This window comes from Primulina tabacum, chromosome 12 (genome assembly GCF_025594145.1).
Source record: "Primulina tabacum isolate GXHZ01 chromosome 12, ASM2559414v2, whole genome shotgun sequence".
In the NCBI taxonomy this organism is placed as follows: Eukaryota; Viridiplantae; Streptophyta; class Magnoliopsida; order Lamiales; family Gesneriaceae; genus Primulina; species Primulina tabacum.
This window is the reverse complement of record NC_134561.1, coordinates 34952167-34972067: the sequence shown is the minus strand read 5'-3', so window position 1 is coordinate 34972067 and position 19901 is coordinate 34952167. Positions and strand designations below refer to the sequence as shown.

The following is a 19901-nucleotide window of genomic DNA, read 5'->3' as shown; positions in this document are numbered from 1 at the left end:
CATACAGAGGAAGGTTTCTAAATATTATACAGTCCAAAGCCAGAGGTGTATCCGATGGGGGCCAATCAGACCCAAAATTTCTCCTAGAAATGTACTGAAGATATCTAAGCTGAGATGGCTGTGGATTCAAAGGAGACAAAAGATGAAGAAGTTCCCTCGGTGCTTGCTTGTACACCATTTCCAAAGTCTTCTGGTCACCGGTGTACTGCTTTCTGTATAGAAGAAGACCAGCAAGCATAAATGCAAGGACAGGCCATCCTCCCCTTTCACAATGCATCAAAAGAACATTTTGTTGGCCCTCGAGGGATAACCAGCTCTCACTGGATCTTAAGAAATGGTGGATCATCTCCAATGGTAAAAGTTGACACCCTTCATATTGCCGAGGGTAATCCATGACTGTCATATCATACTGAGATAATACATCAGATAGTTGGCTCCTCTGTTCCCCTTCTTTGAAATTAAAAACCATAAAAGCAGCATCAGGGTAGTGATCTTGTAACTGAGCCACAATCCCATTCATGTATGATCGGTATTCATCTTCATCCAGCACATCAGTGGAGAAGCAGCAATCGAACACTGCATCGAGAACAAATCAGATAGCATCACCATATCACGCAAATCACAAACTCAGTAAGAATCCTAAAGCTGTTTCCAGTGGAATCGTGTTACACGGTAAAACACAGCCTTAAATGACGGTTCTCAGCAAATGAAATACATAAAGTGATTTATTACTTAAATTTGCAAAATTACAAATTAAAAATAGAAGGGACCATAAAATAAAAACTGATGTGGAAATTCAAGATAAAGTTTTAATCTTATAACATGTAATCAATGCCTCCAAGACAAAATGGCTCTCATTAAAATCGTAAAAAATTTACGCTACCTTTTGAAAAATCAAAGCATTAAGCTGATAAAGGTTTTCGAGCGATGAAGTAAAATGATGCCACAGCCTAATGATCCGAAACCCTTTTCAACCCACATGAAATCTTAATGTCTGAGAATTTAAAATTTTGCTTGCTGAATATAAACTCAAGGCGAACTAAAATACAAAACTCTGAAACCTCGACACTCAGCCGCTCTTAACACTTTCAAAACAAACTACAATATATAATTTCCACACTTAATCTGAGGATAAAGAGAGTTAAAAGCTTCAAATTTTAGTAAAATAGTGTTAAGTGCCTAACCAAGTTAAACAGCAACAAAAAGTCTCGCAAAGTAGGGCAAGAAATTCAACTCTTGAAGACATCAACCCCAAAAACTGGCCCCTATCTCCATTTCGGAGACCTTGATTAAAACATTGTTGAGCTAAAAACCCACAAAACAGCAATAAGATAAGTGGCCACAACATACCATATACCCTTTCAGAAATCTCAAGAAGCCGATCAGGCGGCTTCCTATAGAAGAAGCGCCTGAACAGCGCCATCTAATGGCGCTGTTTAACCCCCGATCGGATCCAAAACCCTTTTTTCCAGTCCAATTTCCAAAAAATTCCCCTCCGAGTCGACCCAGCTGACCCCCAGATCTCCACAACCCGCCAATCACTGCCACAATGCAATCAGAAAATCAAAATTCAAAAAAAACCCACATCGAATTTCACAATTCGAGCCGAGGGTTTTGACCTCGAAGCAATCCAACAGTAAAATCACCAGAATTCAACTGAAAAATCAGGTGGAATAAATCCAAGAAAGAGAAACCTCAAGCAGTGTCAGTAGTAAAAATTAATAGATATTGAATTCTTAGGTTTTGGGATAGGGGAAGAAATGCGACGGGGCAATTAAATTCGGATTGTGATTGGAAAATAAATGAAAACAATGTTCCGACAAACGATTAGATACAAGTTTTTTGTGTAATATGAAGAAATAATGTGATCTTTCGCCGTTTGCAAAAGGAAAAGGGGGGAAATTGGATCACAGTAGGGAAATGACAGAGACAGACCCGACCCGGACAAAAAGGACCCGGTTTGTATTTTTGTATTTTTACTTTTTTATTAGTTTTTTTTTTTTTTGCTCTTTTATTCATTGATTAATTAATTTTGTTTGATAATGTCACGTGGGCAGTGACTCAAAACACGGTTGTCAAATATTAGACATTTATGAGTTAGAAAATAATCTAAAATTCAATCTATAATAATTTAATTGTAATTTTGAAAAAATTATAAAATCGATCGTTTGTCGTATAAATATGAAATTCAAAATTTTCAAATGTATAACAATCCAATCGTAGCTCTCGTTGCTCTCGTAGTGAGAATAATTAATAGGCAAAAATTGTTGTGAGACCGTCTCACAGGTCGTATTTTGTGAGGCGGATCTCTTATTTGGGTGATCAATAAAAAAATATTATTTTTTATGTTAGAGTATTACTCTTTATTGTGAATATTGGTAGAGTTAACCCGTCTCACAGATAAAAATTCGTGAGAATGTCTCACAATGAGAGACATACTCTAATTATTGATATCTCATAATTTTTTGAAATCAATCGAATAAATTGTTACAATATATTTATACAACAAAAAGTGGTATGATACTTAATTTAAACACCACACATATTTATTATAACATTAAATTTAAAATAATAAAATAAAATGACATTTTTACATGGGAAATTCATTTATTTATTATTTAAGATTCCAAAAAAATAACTTTCATGAAAATTGATCTATTGAAAAACACCTAGTATAATGAGTACTAAAATAATTGGGTGGGGTGTGCTGATGCATTTCGCAACAATATATAATTATCCAGTTAGTACGTGAACATTTGGTTAATAATCAAAAGTTCGATTATTCATACCAACACCTTCTAGCTACCTTTCACACGAGACTTGTACGGTATAGTTATCTAGTTAACATGATTTTTTGGCTATTGTGTAGTCAAAAAATTTATCCAATGTACATATAATAATAGCAGTTATGTATTCTCACATCATAAAAAAATTAATTAAGATTTTATTACCGAATAAATGAATAATTTTCACCAAATCTAATGCAAATATAATTTCGCTTATTATAATATATATATATATATATATATATATATATAAACTTATGAGAATATAATGAAAAATAGGATTATATTTGTCTTAGTAAATATTGTCTTTTCACAATCATCAAAATCATTTTCGGTCCGAAATGTTTCAATATGCTGATGATCAATTTTTTTTGAGTAGATCTCTTGTGAGACGGTTTTACGAATTTTTATCTGTGAGACGGGTCAATCCTACCGATATTCACAATAAAAAGTAATATTCTTAGCATAAAAAGTAATATTTTTTCATTGATAACCCAGATAAAATATTTGTCACACAAAATACGACCCGTGAGACCGTCTCACACAAATTTTCGTTTTTTTTTTTCATTTGTTAGTAGTGGGAAATTAACATTTCAATCTTATCTATTTTCGCACGTGCAAATACAATAATTTATATATCAATTTAATATAATATAATATTATGAATTTTACTCACAAAATAAACATATTTAAAGAAAATTTTAAAATGACTTCATTTTATAATTCACTATACGAATTCAAAAAAACCAGTCAAAAATTTAAAATTCATTGCAGAACAATTTATCCCAAACAAATCAATTGATTTATGATTCTTGATATCTTTGAGATGAACCAGAAGATAGAATCTCCAGGCATTGGTACATTGGTTGGGGGAAAAAGCATGAGAATCTAACTCAGAAATCTGATGGAAGAGATGGAAAATGCTATTTTGATAGAATATTATATTAGAACTTTCAAAGATGTATATGAATCGAAAAGAATAGGATGAACAAACATGATCCCTTTCTAGATCTTGATTGATGTATGAACTCAGATAGGAGGGATCCATTTTGGTTGGTTTCTTTCGCATATTGTTGTAGCTGAGAGAAAGAATTCGACTGTGGTTTCAAAAGCAGCATTGGTCATGCTTGTTAGTCAATATACAGTTCAATCCTTCTGCAAGAAAGAAGCTTTTCGTGTGACAGCAATCGATCAGCCGGGACTAGTTATCATGATTGGATTGCCTATTCGTTTCCATTGGTTGGTTTCTTTTGCATATTGTTGTAGCTGAGAGAACGAATTCGACTGTGGTTCCAAAAGCTGCATTGATCATGCTTGTTAGTCAATATACAGTTCAATCCTTCTGCAAGAAAGAAGCTTTTAGTGTGACAGCAATCGATCAGCCGGGACTAGTTATCATGATTGGATTGCCTATTTGTTTCCATCGGCAGCTATAAACTAGTACACAGGCAGTTGCTTTCCATTTCGCTTAACTGCATTTAGAGAACAAGAATTTGTTACGAAAACTCTTAAACGAGTCCATTCATTCCAAAGGGATAAGAAGTGAACATCGCAATAAAGCAGTGGAAGAAAAAGGTGAGTCTGTGATGTGAGTATTGAAATAGAATCAGTATATTTTTCAAGAGGGTGCATCCAAAGTTCCAAACACCAGAAATATAGCTTTTCGAGTTATATTGAGGCCTTCTGCCTTATGGAAACTTATCTCGCTGCACTTCTAGCGGATACATTAACGATTTTGGAATCTAATTCACTTCCAAGATGGATATCCTACCTCTCTGGAACCATGATCTTCGAACAGCTTGGCGGATTTGATGTTCGTGCTTTTCCAGGAGTTCTTTGATTCTTTGTGATTGAGAAAGCAAGGGTCCCGAAAATTCAACCTTCTCCCCCTGTTCTTGATAGACCTGTTTCAAGTCCCACTTAAAATAGCTACAGCAGGTAAAATGGAAGAGATTTATAAAAGAGGAAACGGGGAACCAGAAAGACAGTACTTTTTTCTGATTATGCTTAAAACCAGCGACTTTTTTTCCTGATAACAAGATTCGATTTTCTGATGCTCATTATGTCACAACCAGAAAAAATACTTCAAGCAGAGAATCGACCTTCAATATCTAGAAGTTGATCGGGCATGAGCAGAAGTTTTTTTCTAACTAAATACAAGATTTTAAAAAAATGTTCTGCTATATTATACTGAACTCGTTTGGTAATTGAAAGATAGAATTCTGAACATGTATTATTTAATCTTCATAAAGGTTGTACTTCATAGGAGTTGTAATAAAGCTATTCTTCAAATGCAAGGCACCAGAAGATTCAAGAATCAGACTTCTAGCGCTAGACCTGCTTCGTGATCTTAATGATGAATCGTTCGTTCTCCCTTTTGCCCAGGTAAAACCACTAGATCCCGAAACTTGTAAAAGGCCAGGACAAGTATCGTCGCCTTGAGATGCTTTTTTTACATGGGACGTCTCTTTGGTCCCCATTCTTGATGGCTTAGGTAGCTCCCACACTAAGAATCTATCTCCTTCGTCATTGTTCAAGCCAATTCCATTCGACTTCAGTTCACCATGCTTTTGAGGAGGCAGATTCTGTATATGACAATGAAATTTGAATGATCATATAAATTTTTGTGTCTATATGGTCTCTATTGCACAGAGACTGACACGAGGACATAGATACAACACGATATAGATCTGAAAATTTTCAAAACGAGAACACGCAAGAAGGATACAGCTGTTTTATGTGGACATATACACATACACGTATATAAATATATAAATATATTAAATCTGATATTATGTAATGAATAACAATCTAAAAATTTAAAAATAGCTCTTATGGTACTTGGTATATTCAAAATGTCACTATTGGTTGTATCAGAAGCGATCAAAATAAATTCATTAGCTGTAGCAAATACGGTATTCACATTCCATTTCTCGAGTAACACTTTTATTTAAACCTGCAAAAGTGTCCCGTTTTATATCTATCAACTATCCATATCCAGAAAAAATCTGATTCAGTAGGACAAGAGTATGGGGATATTTTAGAATTATGTGTTGTAGATATTTGTAGAAGTTCAAAGGGGTAGAGAGAGTGACCTCTTCCGGTGCAAGTTTGTTCATTCCACTGGGTCTTCTAGTTGGCCTCCTCGTTGTTTCAGATCCACCACGAGATCGCACATCAGACCTTTTCCTGAATACAAGGAGCAAATCTTTTTCGTTCAACTTGTAGGAACAATCATTTCCAATGCAAATGGATGTAAGAAATTACCTGCTGGCCTCTTCACGAATTTTAATGTCAATCTCTTTACTGGGAGGATACTTTGGTAAGTTTGGCGGATCACAAGCATATGGTTTTGTCTTGAAATACTAATCATTGTGAACAACAAGCAAGGGATTAGAATCATTCTACTTGACACGAAACTTTAACCCAGGAACAATTTGAAACAGCAAATGTCCTATCAGTTTCTCTTCTTTTTGTTTCTTTTGATCGGTAAAACACTATCAGTTTCTCATACCGGAGAAAAGTTAGCGTATTGAAATCCAGAACTTTGTCTGTGCTATCAAGGGTCCAACAAGAATACCTCGGACGTGAGGGCTGAAGCAGCCGTTCCCCGCTTGTGCGGTTCCACAGACAAGAGAGTTTCTATGAGAGTAACAGCAGCTTCAGGTAGATCTTTGAAGGTTTGCCAAAGAGAGGTGTTGTAAGGATGCTGTGGTTTAAATAACGTTGCATGAGGAAGTTTTGAATTTTTCCAGTAATCTTCAGGTGGGGATCCACAAAGTTTGAAAATTTTGTGCAACTGCTCGACCTGTTGAGAAAGACAAAAATTTCACAATTATGCCACTTGGTTTAGCACATCCATGCTGTGAACTCAGCTTGGAGAATCGGCCCAATTCTATTCTCCTGAGAATCAGTTAACAGACTCATCCTAAATCCGTATTGGATACCTCATAAAATTAATTTTAATAAAAATATAAGTTTTAACAAACGGTGGATATTATTTGTCTGTCATACAAATATTCTTTTTATCTGTGTCATAAAAATATTGCTCAATCACAAAGTTACGGAGCAAGAAAACTATGGCTCCGTTGATTACCTCAGTCCTCCCTTGAAGGATAGGCTTCCCAATGAGAAGTTCTGTGAATAAGCAGCCAACACTCCAAAGATCCACAGAAGTCCCGTATATAGTAGAGCCCAACAAAAGTTCAGGAGGGCGGTACCACAATGTGACTACTCGACTAGTTAGAGGTTGTCTCTTCCCATAAATACAGTAATTTGCCAATCCAAAATCGCCTACTTTCAGGATTCCGTTGTTATCCACCAAAAGATTTGCACCTTTTATGTCGCGATGCATTACACCCTGAGAATGGCAATGCTCGAGTCCTAATAACAACTGCTTCATGTAGCATTTAACCTAAAAAATATTACAGAATAATGTTCAATGTAGGCATATATTACTGATAAATGTCATTTATATCATATAGCTTATGTTTCAAGAGAAGATCTAGAAGCAGTGCAGTAAAACTCAACACAATGTCCATTTAGAGCAGAATAATCAGAACCTGTTCTTCAGTGAACGTGATGATGTCTGGGCAAGATAATAGTCCAGAAATATCATGTTCCATATACTCGAACACAAGATATATGTTGCATGAAGAATGAGACGTGATTAATCCTTCCAGCTTTATAATGTTTGGATGGTCAAGCCGGCGAAGAATTGTTATTTCTCGAGCCATGAAACGAACACTTCCAGGCTCAAAATTGTCAAACCGCACCTTCTTTAAGGCAACTATCTTCCCTGTTTCTAATTCTCGTGCTCGAAAAAACAGCACTGTATGTACCCTGACCAATCTATTAAAAAGAACAGTTGAGATTTTTCATTAGTTGAATGGCTAACAATAAAAGAGAATGTGGCTGAACTATGTGAATGGATTTTATCTTATAGAATACAGACTGCAGGTAATATGCAGTTCTGGAAACAGCAACTATTCTTGTTAGTCACAGTGGCAACGTCATGAGAAGATTTAGCACCTAAAAATTGGTTAAGGAAATAATCACATAAAAGTTGAACTTTCAGCGTAAAGGGAAAAAATCTTGATGATTTACAAGCTAGCAGCTTTCTTTCCATAAAAATCAAGCTTTTTGAAGAAAAAGTCGAGTTTGTAATTTGTTCATGCCAACCTGCAACACTTAATCATAAATCTTAACTCAGTTAACCCCACTTCCAAGCTTACCATGGAAAACGCTATTCAAAGGATTGAAAACACAAAAAAGAACCATATTTCAGCATCCACTAGAGTGATCGGGCGTTTCAAACTCTCCATCCTGCAACTAATTCTTCCACATTATCCCTCACAAATTAAGAAGCAACTTGTATATTGGTCATCAATTTTCCCAATAAAATACTAAGACACGAGACACTTACAAGTTACAAAAACTACTATGAATAACTTAATTGACAAAGACATAATTAACTACATGATCCCACTTTATCTTACAATCAAACATGTAAACCGACTCTGAATCAAAACAATTAAACAAACCTTTTCAAGTTTCTCGTAAGAATCAGATTTGAGTGGAACCCAACCCTGAATGGCTTCACCCGCCACCGCACTGAGCCAAGCTGGCCAGCCAGCCGCCACCTGCTCTCCCTCCATATACTTTTGCAAATTCCCAAGCCGAAAACTCACATATTCACTCGTCCGACCAGACTCACTCAACTCGCTCCCCGACTCAGCTGCTCGTCTTTTCTTTACCTTCTTCAAGTTCATGTCCATCTCAGCCACCAAACCACCGCCGGCGCCGCCGCTTCTCCCCACCCGGCTATGACCCGACCCCCCATAGGACCCCCCCGAGTGATCCAGTACAGCCGGAGTCACGGAAACCGTTTGTTTCGATGTTACGCAACCCATTAGCACGTGCAAACCACGTGTCACCAACACCCCACCACCATAGTGACAAAAATGGAAAACTAACGTCCACCCAAATCAGAATATGCTAAATCTTGACCGGGGTCAAGCTCAGCTTCGAGAAAGCGATGCTAATTCTCAATTCCATTGAAAATTAAGCTTTTATACACAACAGTCAAGAACAAAACAAAAGCCTTTCCACGTCTCACTCCCTCTCTCTAGCCCAACCCTCTTTATACGAGGCAATTGCGGAAGCGTTTTACCTCACTGGCGTTCACAATCGAAGCAAGAATATGAGCGGAATCAACGGAATGATAGGCATACGATATACACCACCCTTTCTTTTCCCGTAGTTTGTCTGTGTATCATATTATATTATATTAAACTGTATATCTGTATTTCTTTAGACAAAAGCAGCGCGAATCTACACAGTATGAAAAGAAAGTGGCAGACTCATTGACAACTACTGGACTATATTGACTTTAACCAGCATTTGGCCGCTTGTGGACTCGACAATTCAAATTCTTTGATTCACTCCGGGATCCTATTTCCTCTAGCATTTCTTTGGTCCCTGAAAAAATGTTCACACTGGACAGCACAAATCCATGGACGGGGTTGCGTTTCTGCTACAGAGAATTGAGGATTTGGAGGGAATATTGAAGCGCGTGTGAAAGCTAGTAAATGTGGATTTTGATTCGTTGGTGAAGAACACGATAAGTCCGTTTGGATTTCGTTTTGACAAATACTTGTGTCAGACAATCTTACAGACTATTACTTTTATGCTAAGAGTATTATTTTTTATTGTGAATATGAGTAGGATTGACTCATCTCGCATATTAACATCCGTGTTTTAATGTTTTTTTTAATTAAAAGAATAAGTTTTTATAATTTTACATGTGTTTGGATAGATATATACTTGATTAAGCTAAAATAAATATTTTTTCAAACGTCCAATAAATGGATTATTTTATTCATAAAAGACTATTTGTCTTGATATAAACAAATTTGTCGCCAATTTTAAACTTATTATAATAAAATGTTCAACTAAAACTTTTAGTTTTTTACAAAATAAAATTTAACTTCATTACATAATGAGAATAGTTTTAAAATAACTTAATTAAAAAATAATTAAAATAATATTATTTTTATGCTTAAAAGATGTATCATGTGAGAGGATTTTATGAATTCATGAAAAAATATTATTTTCATGTCTAAAAGATGTATCACGTGAGACGATTTTATGGATCTATATTCATGATACGGATGACCTGGTCCATATTGAAGACAAAAATAATATTTTTGACATAAAAAATAATATTTTTCATGGGTCGGATCGGTACGTGATCGACGATTTTGGTTGGAAATAAAACTTACAAGTGGACTAGGTAAAGTAATATTAATTGGATGATGAGTTTAAGTATGTTACCCATAGAAATCTACGTTCAAATACTATAATATAAATTATTTTTTCTAAATTAGGCTAATCAAATTCGAGTAAGATGAGACAAATTAATTGAAACTAAAGTAAACAACTAAAATAAATTATCTAAAGTAAGACATCCAAAATAAAGACAGTGAAAGACTAATTTAGACGAAAATTTAAATTCTTAAAACAACTAAGGTGCAAAATAATACAAGACAAGTTTATACTTTATGTGTCGAATTCAAATTCAAATTCAATAGACTAATTACTTAATTCATAGCGAAATTCCCCAAATTATTTATTAATTAATTCCTCAGATTAATAAATATAATTATCTAATTATTTTTAACTGAATTTAACTGTATTAAATCGCTATGGAATTCTATTTTTTAACCTTAAATCACACATTGAAACCGAATATTATTTATAATCGGGTTAATCGTGTGTTGATTGATGTAGTGAAGCAAATATTAATCTATCGCCTTCCGATTTTAGATTAACCAACAATATATTATTTAATTGATCTGATTAAAAGCACATGCAATAAGCAACATCAATCAAAATAAATAATTAAATCAAATTAAACTCAAAATCTCAAAAATAATTTGTTTCTCACATATCGTGACCTTAGTTTACAAAAATCTAATCCATAAATTCAAAACAAAATCAAAACTCAACTTCAAATTAATAGGAGAAAACATAATAAAGAATGGATTAGAAGAATATCAGTTATTTAAGCGCCTCATGTTCTTCAGAGAATGTTGTTTAAAAAATTTACTTCCTTGTAATATTTTGTTGTCAATGGAGTCTTCAAAATATGAATATAATTTAAAACTTTTCATCTGTTCTTTTTTTAATTATGAAGATTATTTGACTTTATCTTCAAAATTAAGTTTTTTCAACATATTTGATCAAATCTACGAATAATATCAAATTAATTTAGATAAGTGCAAAATAAGAAATAAAGTTCCAGATAAGCATGAATACGAGTTTGAGCAGTCATACATATTAGCTATTTTTACATATATAAAAGAATTTATTTTTTAAAAAATTAGTAAATTGCAATGTGTGGATTTATATATTTTTTGGAAGTTTGAGGTAATTTTTTTGGGGATTATTTAAATATATTGAGAAAATAAACATTGTGTTCGGTTTTATTTAGAGAAATTGAATTGTTGATAAAATAATTAAGGCCCCTCTCATGTTTTTCAAATTTTGAGTACAAGCTTCTTTGTTTATATGTGTGCTCGAGACTTGAAAACACGAAGATTAGATATATCATTTTGTTTCACGGGAGTATGTCTCATGTGAGACCGTCTCACGGATCCTAATATGTGAGACGGGTCAACCCTACCCATATTCACAATAAAAAGTAATACTCTTAGCATAAAAAATAATATTTTTTCATGAATGACCCAAATAAGATATCCGTCTCACAAATACGACCCGTGAGACCGTCTCACACAAGTTTTTGCCTTTTCACGGAGGATTTCAGCAATCTCACGATTTTACATAAATAGTGTGTGCAATTATCCGATTGAATATTTATTTTTTAAAAAAATAAAAAATAAAAAAGTTGAATAATAATAATAAAAAGTTATGAGAAATTGATTAGAATATTAGGAAATTTGAAAAGTAAAAAAAAAAAAAACTTTGTATGTGTGTGTGTGCGCGTGTATTATTTTGATGACTTGGTAAGAAGATTGCTGGCTATATTTTCTTTGAAAATTATTTGTGGTGAGAAAAATGGTGACAAATATTCTTCCCCGAAATATTGAATTACATTAATTAATTTTTGTGTTCTCCATTCAATATTAGTCGGTTTAGTTATTATTGATTAATACTTAATTAATCATATAAATATGTATTGAAATCATTAATCATTCCAAAAATTAATAATTTATGAATAATTAATCTTATAATGAAAGGTTAGTTTACATGCATTTTCTTTGTGAGAGTATTTTTTTCATTTCCAAATTAAAAAACTTCAAATAAAATATATATCCAACAAATCATAATCTTTTTTGTCTTAAAGAAATCAGGAGACGATCCTACATAAATTTATATATATATATATATATACATGAGTTTTGATATGCTGCACACCTACTGTGCACACCTATGTGAGCACCGATGAGGTGTCACTCACTCATTGAATGTGATTAAATATAGAAAAATTGTGCATCTAATGGGTGAGTGACACCTCATCGGTGTCCACATAGATATGCACGGTAGGTGTGCAGCATATCAAAACTGATATATATATATATATATATATAGAGAGAGAGAGAGAGAATGAGAGAGAGAGAGATGTAAGAATCACGACACGCTTGCTTACATTTGGGCTTTGACCAACCAATGAAAACAAATTTGTTACATCTTATGAGCACGAAAAATTTGTAGTTTATTTAACGTACCTTTTCTTCTTCAGTCAAGCCTCCTAAAATATTGATCCCAAAGATTTTTCTTTCTTGGATTATTCTAATCAACGTTTCTTTTGGGTTGTGATTATACATAAAGCTTAAGCATTTTTATGTATAAACACGAAAAAGATGTGTGAATTATGTATCAGTCCATTTGTGTGAATGAGTATATACCTTAAAAGAAATCTAATGAATTAGATTACGTTTGAATCGATGAATTTCAAATTTATGGATTCCAAATATATTTTTATCGTTTAAAGAATTAAGACTATGGACTTCAAATATATTTCTCACATGTTAATATAATATTTCATGTTCTTGCATGTTTATATAATGTTTCATGTTAGTTAAGATTTTTTCCAAATTCATTCAGCTTGTGACGTCATTTGAAATTCAATCTATTTTGTACTAATAATGAATAAATAAATAAGATACATATTTAAGATTTGATGATTTATTGTTTCACTGTAAACAGTAAAACTATAATCGAAATCTATTGATTTCTAGATTTCGAATCCATCTCCTCAAACACAACTTAGTGAAATTTTTTCCAAAGGAAAATAACGGTATGCTTCCCAAATTTGATTTTAATATGATCCGCAATTTTCATATTATTCTGCGTTGTCAAAATTTGGTTCTTGACGTACATTTTGGATTTTGCCAATTCTATTCATTTTTTTTTTGGAAAGCACGAATATCGCAATGCATATGTGATTGTCACATAGTGCAAGGTTGGATAAATGATCGAAACTGCAAAAGAAAAACAAAGAAAACATAATAGGCAAACACTTATTTGAGACGGTCGCACAGGTCGTATTTGTGAGACGTGACTCTTATTTGGGTCATCCATAAAAAAATATTAATTTTTATGTTAAGAGTATTACTTTTTATTGTGAATATGGGTAGGGTTGACTCGTCTCACATATTAAGATACGTGAGACGGTCTCACATGAGACCCACTCAACATAAAAATACCGAAATTTGATAAACCAAAATCATAAATAAGCAAATGCTCATTACCATAATCACGATATCCCCAAGATAAATCGAAACTAATAGATAGAAAATTCTAACTCGGTATTGATTTAAAATGTTTGAGTCTAATCTAGACCACCAATCTTGATTTCATGTAATGTAAAATCACCTTGTTCAAAGGTTGAAAAAAGAGCTGCGTGTATTTCTAAAAACTGGCGATAGATTGTTTCCTCGTTAAGTTTATCGGTCAATGATCAAGAAAATCGAAGAAAATTTCTGTTCTTGAATTATACAAAATCTCACGTCAAATTGGGCGGCTTAATTTAAAACTCTAAACCTTTCTTTTTCACAATTAAACAAAAGGAAGAAAAAACAAGAAGACAAGAAGCGCTAATCCAAATATTCCTTCTTGAAATCAAATTTGTTATTCAAAGAGTGCTTGGGATCGAGTTATAATATATATTTTTTGGCGTACGTGCATCTGTTTCAAGTTTTGGATTTGTGCTTCTGCAGGCTCTTTGTTATTCGACCTACACTTGAAAAGCTTCGACTTTCTAAAAATTTTTTTTTCTTCATATTTTCATTGAACTTTCATGTGTTCTTTCGTTTTTTGATTTTGGCGAACGTGAAATGAAATGCCACCGACTTGTCTGAAAGAACCCGAAAATCGAAGGACACGGGGAAGGCAGGACTGTGGTTTTATGTTCCAATGATCATGCCAGAAGAGGAAACTGATCAGTGCCTGTTTCGTGCTGCTTTGCTCTGTTTCTTGATCATCATTACAGGTAACTGAAGAGACTGGGAATTCGATGGTTTGTTTCATCCTACCCGTGCAGGTGCCTGCACGGGCAATGAACGGTCCAGGATCACTCCACATGAGTGATCCGGGCCCACCTCCATGTAAAAAAAAAAAAAATTGGCTCGAAAAAATACGAGCCGTTGGATCGACCCCTGCAGGCAGTGCCCGCAGGGGTAGGGTCGACCGAACCGAATTCGATGGGGTCGAAAAAGTTCCAAGTACAATGAGAAAATTTGCGATCTTTGATCAAATTATACGTGAAATTTGCGATTATTTCACCGGTTTCAATCACATGTTTCCTAAAGTGTTTTTTCGGTTTGGTTTTGGCGATTTTTAAAGAATTCTGCAGATTTTATTGTTGATTTGAGTTGGGTTTTTTCGACAATGATCATGTTGAGTTGACTTGCATTCTACAATATATCTACATACTAGGAATGATCGCACGTGTGTAATTAATAATGAAAAATATAATAACGAGATTTAGATAATTAATAATTTTTAAAATTGTTTGAATAACATATTGTTTATTAGTATTTATTAATTTAAATATATCAAAACACAATAAATAAAAATACGCCATGACGATAAATCAAATATATTCACTTATTTATATAACATTTTTCAACTTACATGATTATAACATAATGACAGCTCTCTCAAATTAACAAATATATTTTTCATCCAAATATCATTGCAACGAAAAACAATAAAAATAAAATTAAGAGAACAATAAATTTTACTAAAACCAAAATCACAATGTATTTAAATGGAGTGCATACAGTGATTGTCAAATAAAATTCTCTTAATTAACTAAATTATCATAATTATGTTAAAATAAAACCCCTAAACTTGTTATTAAGTTAAATATCAATTGTGTTTTTGCCAACTTTTAACTCATTGCAAATTTTGTTTAACTTTTTTCTTTTATAAAATAGATATTACACATCAACTCAAATATTTCAAATGGTATAATAGCTCAATTATCATGATTCCATCGATGTATCCAACAAGGACAATTATTGCACTCCAACAATATCAATAATCACACTAATTGCAATCTATGAGAATCGATCGCATGACTTTGACTCTTATATATACCAATTGTAAGATCATGTATTTGCTACTTTACCAAAAGTTATAACCGGGGTAACGATGCAACATTAACTAAAATCTTTTAAAATAGTAAAACAACTCAAACGTCACATTTGGATTGTTATACCTTACATAAACAATTATTGCACCTAACAAATATGATATAGTTGTTATTTTACATTTTAGAAATCATTTTCTAAATCAAATTTATGCTCACTAATCAAATAATTTCATCGAACACAAAGTAGTTTTAATTACTAATAATAATTTAAACACATAGGGTGACAACTCTATGTCATCACATATGCTTCAGTAAGTTGCAATCATAGTAACAATGCACAATGAATTGGTAAACATAACTTAGTTAATTTAACAAGTGAGTAATATTAAATAACAATTTTGTTATTTTGAAATGTGAAAAATAGTTTATATATGTAAATTCATCATATATAATGATAAATTAATTAATATGTAGAAAAGAGAAAAAATTGTTTTTTATGTATGTAATTTCATCATATGTTTAGAACGGAATTGAAAATTGATAACAAAATATATAATAATAGAAACTTTAATTTTAAAAATATTATTATCTAAAATATTATCATAATACATTATGAATCATAAATGAAATCACTAAATTATTGAGTAACTATTTATTTAATTATTACTTAAATCAATTTATAAAATAAAAGAAAAGATATGAATATTAAATATTCATTAGCAACCATGAAGAAATACACTAATTTTAGTAACAAATTTTAGTTAGCAACAAAGAAAAATTATGGGTAAATTGATAAATTCAATATGAATTAATATCCAAAGGCATTTAAGATAGACAATAAATTATAAAAGAACCCATAAAAAAATTATTGATTTAATTTGCTACATTAAATGAATAAGGGTAGATTGAAAAATTCACAATTAGAAGTCATATATTTATATGTATGTTAGATATATACATACATATATTTATTTATTGGGATATTATTTCATTTACAGCAAAGTTTGCCATTGGAGACTCAGTACAAACTGATAGGGAAGTACTGCTAGAGCTTAGAGCATATCTTGAGAAAGAAAATCCTGTCCTTATGAATCAAAGAATATACCCAGAGTGGGATCCTCAAGACTTGTCTCCATGCAGCTGGCCTGGAATTTCTTGCAATGAAACGACCAATCGTGTGACGAAAATTGATCTTTCTGACTGCAGTATAAGTGGCAATCTCTTCCAAAACTTCTCTGCCTTAACAGAGTTATCCTATCTCGACTTGTCCATGAACACGATAGGCGGGGTCATACCGGAAGATTTAGGCCAGTGCCTGAACCTCAGATTCTTGAATTTGTCGCACAACATTCTACATGGTGCACTCGACTTCACTGCTCTTGGAAATTTGGAGGTTCTTGATCTGACCCTTAACAGAATTCAAGTTGATATAGGAATGAGTATACCCAAAAATTGTTATAATTTGGTGGTTGCAAATATTTCCGAAAACAATTTCACTGGTAAGGTAGGTGGCATATTTGAAACGTGCAGTAATTTGAAGTATCTTGATCTGAGTGCAAATTCTTTGCAAGGAGATATATGGCTTGGACTTGATAGGATTGAGGAACTTTCGATATCTCAGAACAAGTTCTCTGGCACGGTTCCTTCATGGAGTTTCACTCAGAATTGCAGCTTGCGTTTGTTGGATTTGTCGGATAATCAGTTACTAGGAGAATTTCCAGCTGAAATCTCTCTCTGTAGAGGCCTGGAGGTTCTGAGTTTGTGGGGTAATAAATTTACAGGGCTTATTCCTAAGGAGATAGGATCACTACATAATATTCGAGAACTTTACTTGGGAAACAACAACTTTTCAAAAGATATTCCAGAAACTTTAATAGACCTCAGAAACTTGACGTTTCTTGATCTGAGCAGGAACAATTTTGGAGGCGATATACAGACAATTTTTGGAAGGTTCACGCAGGTGAAATTTCTTCTGTTGCATACAAATTTGTACACGGGAGGGATATACACGTCTGGCATTCTTGGACTATCCAATCTTTCTCGGTTGGATTTGAGTTACAATGATCTGGCTGGTCCATTACCGGTTGAAATATCCCAAATGGCAGGCTTACAGTTCTTGATTCTTGCCTATAATCAGTTCACAGGAAGCATACCCAGCGAGTACGGAAATCTTTCTGGCCTTCAAGCACTTGATCTCTCTTTCAATATGTTACAAAGTTGGATTCCTCCAAGTTTAGGGAACTTAACCTCCCTTCTGTGGCTGATGCTTGCTAACAATTCACTGACAGGCAAAATCCCACCGGAAATCGGGAACTGCAGCAGCTTATTATGGCTGAATCTTGCAAATAACCAGCTTTCAGGATCAATACCACCTCAGTTGACAAGAATTGGCATGAGCTCTACGGCTACGTTTCTGTTAAACAGGAAAGATAACCAGATTCTGGGCTCGGGGGAATGCTTGGTATTGATGAGATGGATACCGGCAGATTACCCTCCATTTAGCTTTGTGAACAACATTATAACAAGAAAGAACTGTAAAGGCTTATGGGACAGGATTCTTAAAGGATATGGTCTGTTTTCTGTTTGTTTACCGGGGTCTAGTGTTCGAACTACTCTTATATCCGGCTATGTTCAACTTAGTGGGAATTGGTTATCTGGTGAGGTGCCTCTAGAAATTGGAAATATGCTGAATATCAGTATGTTACATTTGGGATTCAATCAATTCAATGGTACACTGCCTTCAGTGATTGAAAAGCTGCCACTGGTTGTCCTCAATATTACAGGGAACAATTTTTCTGGCCAAATTCCTTGGCAGATTGGCAACCTTAAGTGCTTGCAGAATCTGGATCTGTCATATAACAACTTTTCGGGTGCATTTCCTAATAGCTTGAATAACTTGAATGATTTAACTAAATTCAATGTTTCCTACAATCCTTACATATCTGGTGTGATCCCACAGACCGGTCGGTTATCAACATTTGAAAAATGGTCGTTCCTTGGCAATCCTCTTTTACACCTTCCATCCTTCATCGACAATGCTACTGATGGTTCATCCGGAATAATGGGTACATCAGAAAAGAAGCCTAAAGGCCTAGGAGTAGTTCTTTTTGCTTTAATACTTGCATTCTTGATCTGTGGGCTCATGACTCTCATAGTTTACCTCACCCTAAAAAGCCCTGTTCATGACTCTGGATATCTGTTAGAGGAGCAGCTCGAATTTGCATCAAGCTCTGGTACATCTTCACCATGGTTGTCAAACACGATAAAAGTCATTCGCCTAGATAAAACAGCCTTCACTCATTCCGACATTGTGAAAGCCACACGAAGCTTTTCAGAGGACAGAATCATCGGTCGTGGAGGATCTGGAACAGTTTATCGAGGAGTTCTACCAGATGCCAGGGAAGTAGCCATCAAGAAACTTCAAACAAAAGGCATTGAAGGGGAAAGAGAGTTCAGAGCGGAAATGGAAGTCCTAACCGGGAATGCATTCGGTTGGCCTCATCCAAACCTCGTTCCTCTATATGGATGGTGCCTCTATGGATCAGAAAAACTACTTGTTTACGAGTACATGGAAGGGGGAAGCTTAGAGGATATCATCACCAACCGAGTAAGCTTAAACTGGAGAAGACGTATAGAGATAGCAATAGACGTAGCACGGGCTTTGGTCTTTCTACACCATGAATGCTTCCCTACCATAGTCCACAGAGATGTAAAAGCTAGCAATGTACTCCTCGACAAGAATGGAAATGCCCGAGTCACGGATTTCGGCCTAGCACGGGTGGTTGATGCTGGAGGAAGCCATGTCAGCACGATGGTGGCAGGAACCGTGGGATACGTTGCACCAGAATATGGGCAGACATGGAAAGCAACAACAAAAGGTGACGTTTATAGCTACGGCGTGCTAGTGATGGAGCTAGCAACTAGTAGAAGGGCTGTCGATGGAGGCGAAGAATGCTTGGTCGAATGGGCTAAACGGGTCGTAGGAGACGGGAGACACAGGTACAACAGGACAACTATACCGGTCGCGTTATTAGTATCAGGCTTAGCAGAAGGAGCAGAACAGATGAGTAAACTGCTTCAGACCGGTGTCTGGTGTACAGCTGAGAGTCCTCATTCTAGGCCTAACATGAAGGAAGTTTTATCAATGCTTTTCAAGATTTCTTGCAGCCAAAACGAAGAATTTTCTCTTCCCTCAGATTGATGCAAATTACTTAGTGTGGCTTGTTAGAGTGGATCCAAGAACATAGTCTCCCATCAGTTCAAAATGTTAGCAATAGAACAAATAGTAAACATGCAATAATATGTACATTAACTTATGATTTTTGTTGCAAGTAAACAAAAACTCCAAAGTTGATCATAGTCCAATAAATAGATAAAAAAAATCCTGAAAATTATGGAATCATCTTTCATGACATAAGGAGATATTTAAATTTCTAACCTTCCCATCACATTTGTTTTAAAAAAAAGGACCTACATTTTCTACAAACACATAA

The 19901-nt window shown here is 34.2% G+C and overlaps 1 protein-coding gene and 1 pseudogene across 1 annotated transcript; one reads left to right on the top strand and one right to left on the bottom strand.

Moving 5' to 3' along the window:
* Nucleotides 1–3710: 3710 nt before the first annotated feature.
* LOC142520709 (protein IMPAIRED IN BABA-INDUCED STERILITY 1-like) lies at nucleotides 3711–9389 on the bottom strand (annotated as a pseudogene).
* A 4524-nt stretch (nucleotides 9390–13913) lies between these two features.
* LOC142520707 (putative LRR receptor-like serine/threonine-protein kinase At1g74360) lies at nucleotides 13914–19762 on the top strand. Its single transcript, XM_075623811.1, has 2 exons — nucleotides 13914–14301; nucleotides 16407–19762. The coding sequence occupies exons 1-2, from the start codon at nucleotides 14226–14228 to the stop codon at nucleotides 19607–19609; spliced, it is 3279 nt and encodes a 1092-aa protein (XP_075479926.1). The 5' UTR covers nucleotides 13914–14225; the 3' UTR covers nucleotides 19610–19762.
* The last annotated feature ends 139 nt before the right edge of the window (nucleotides 19763–19901 follow it).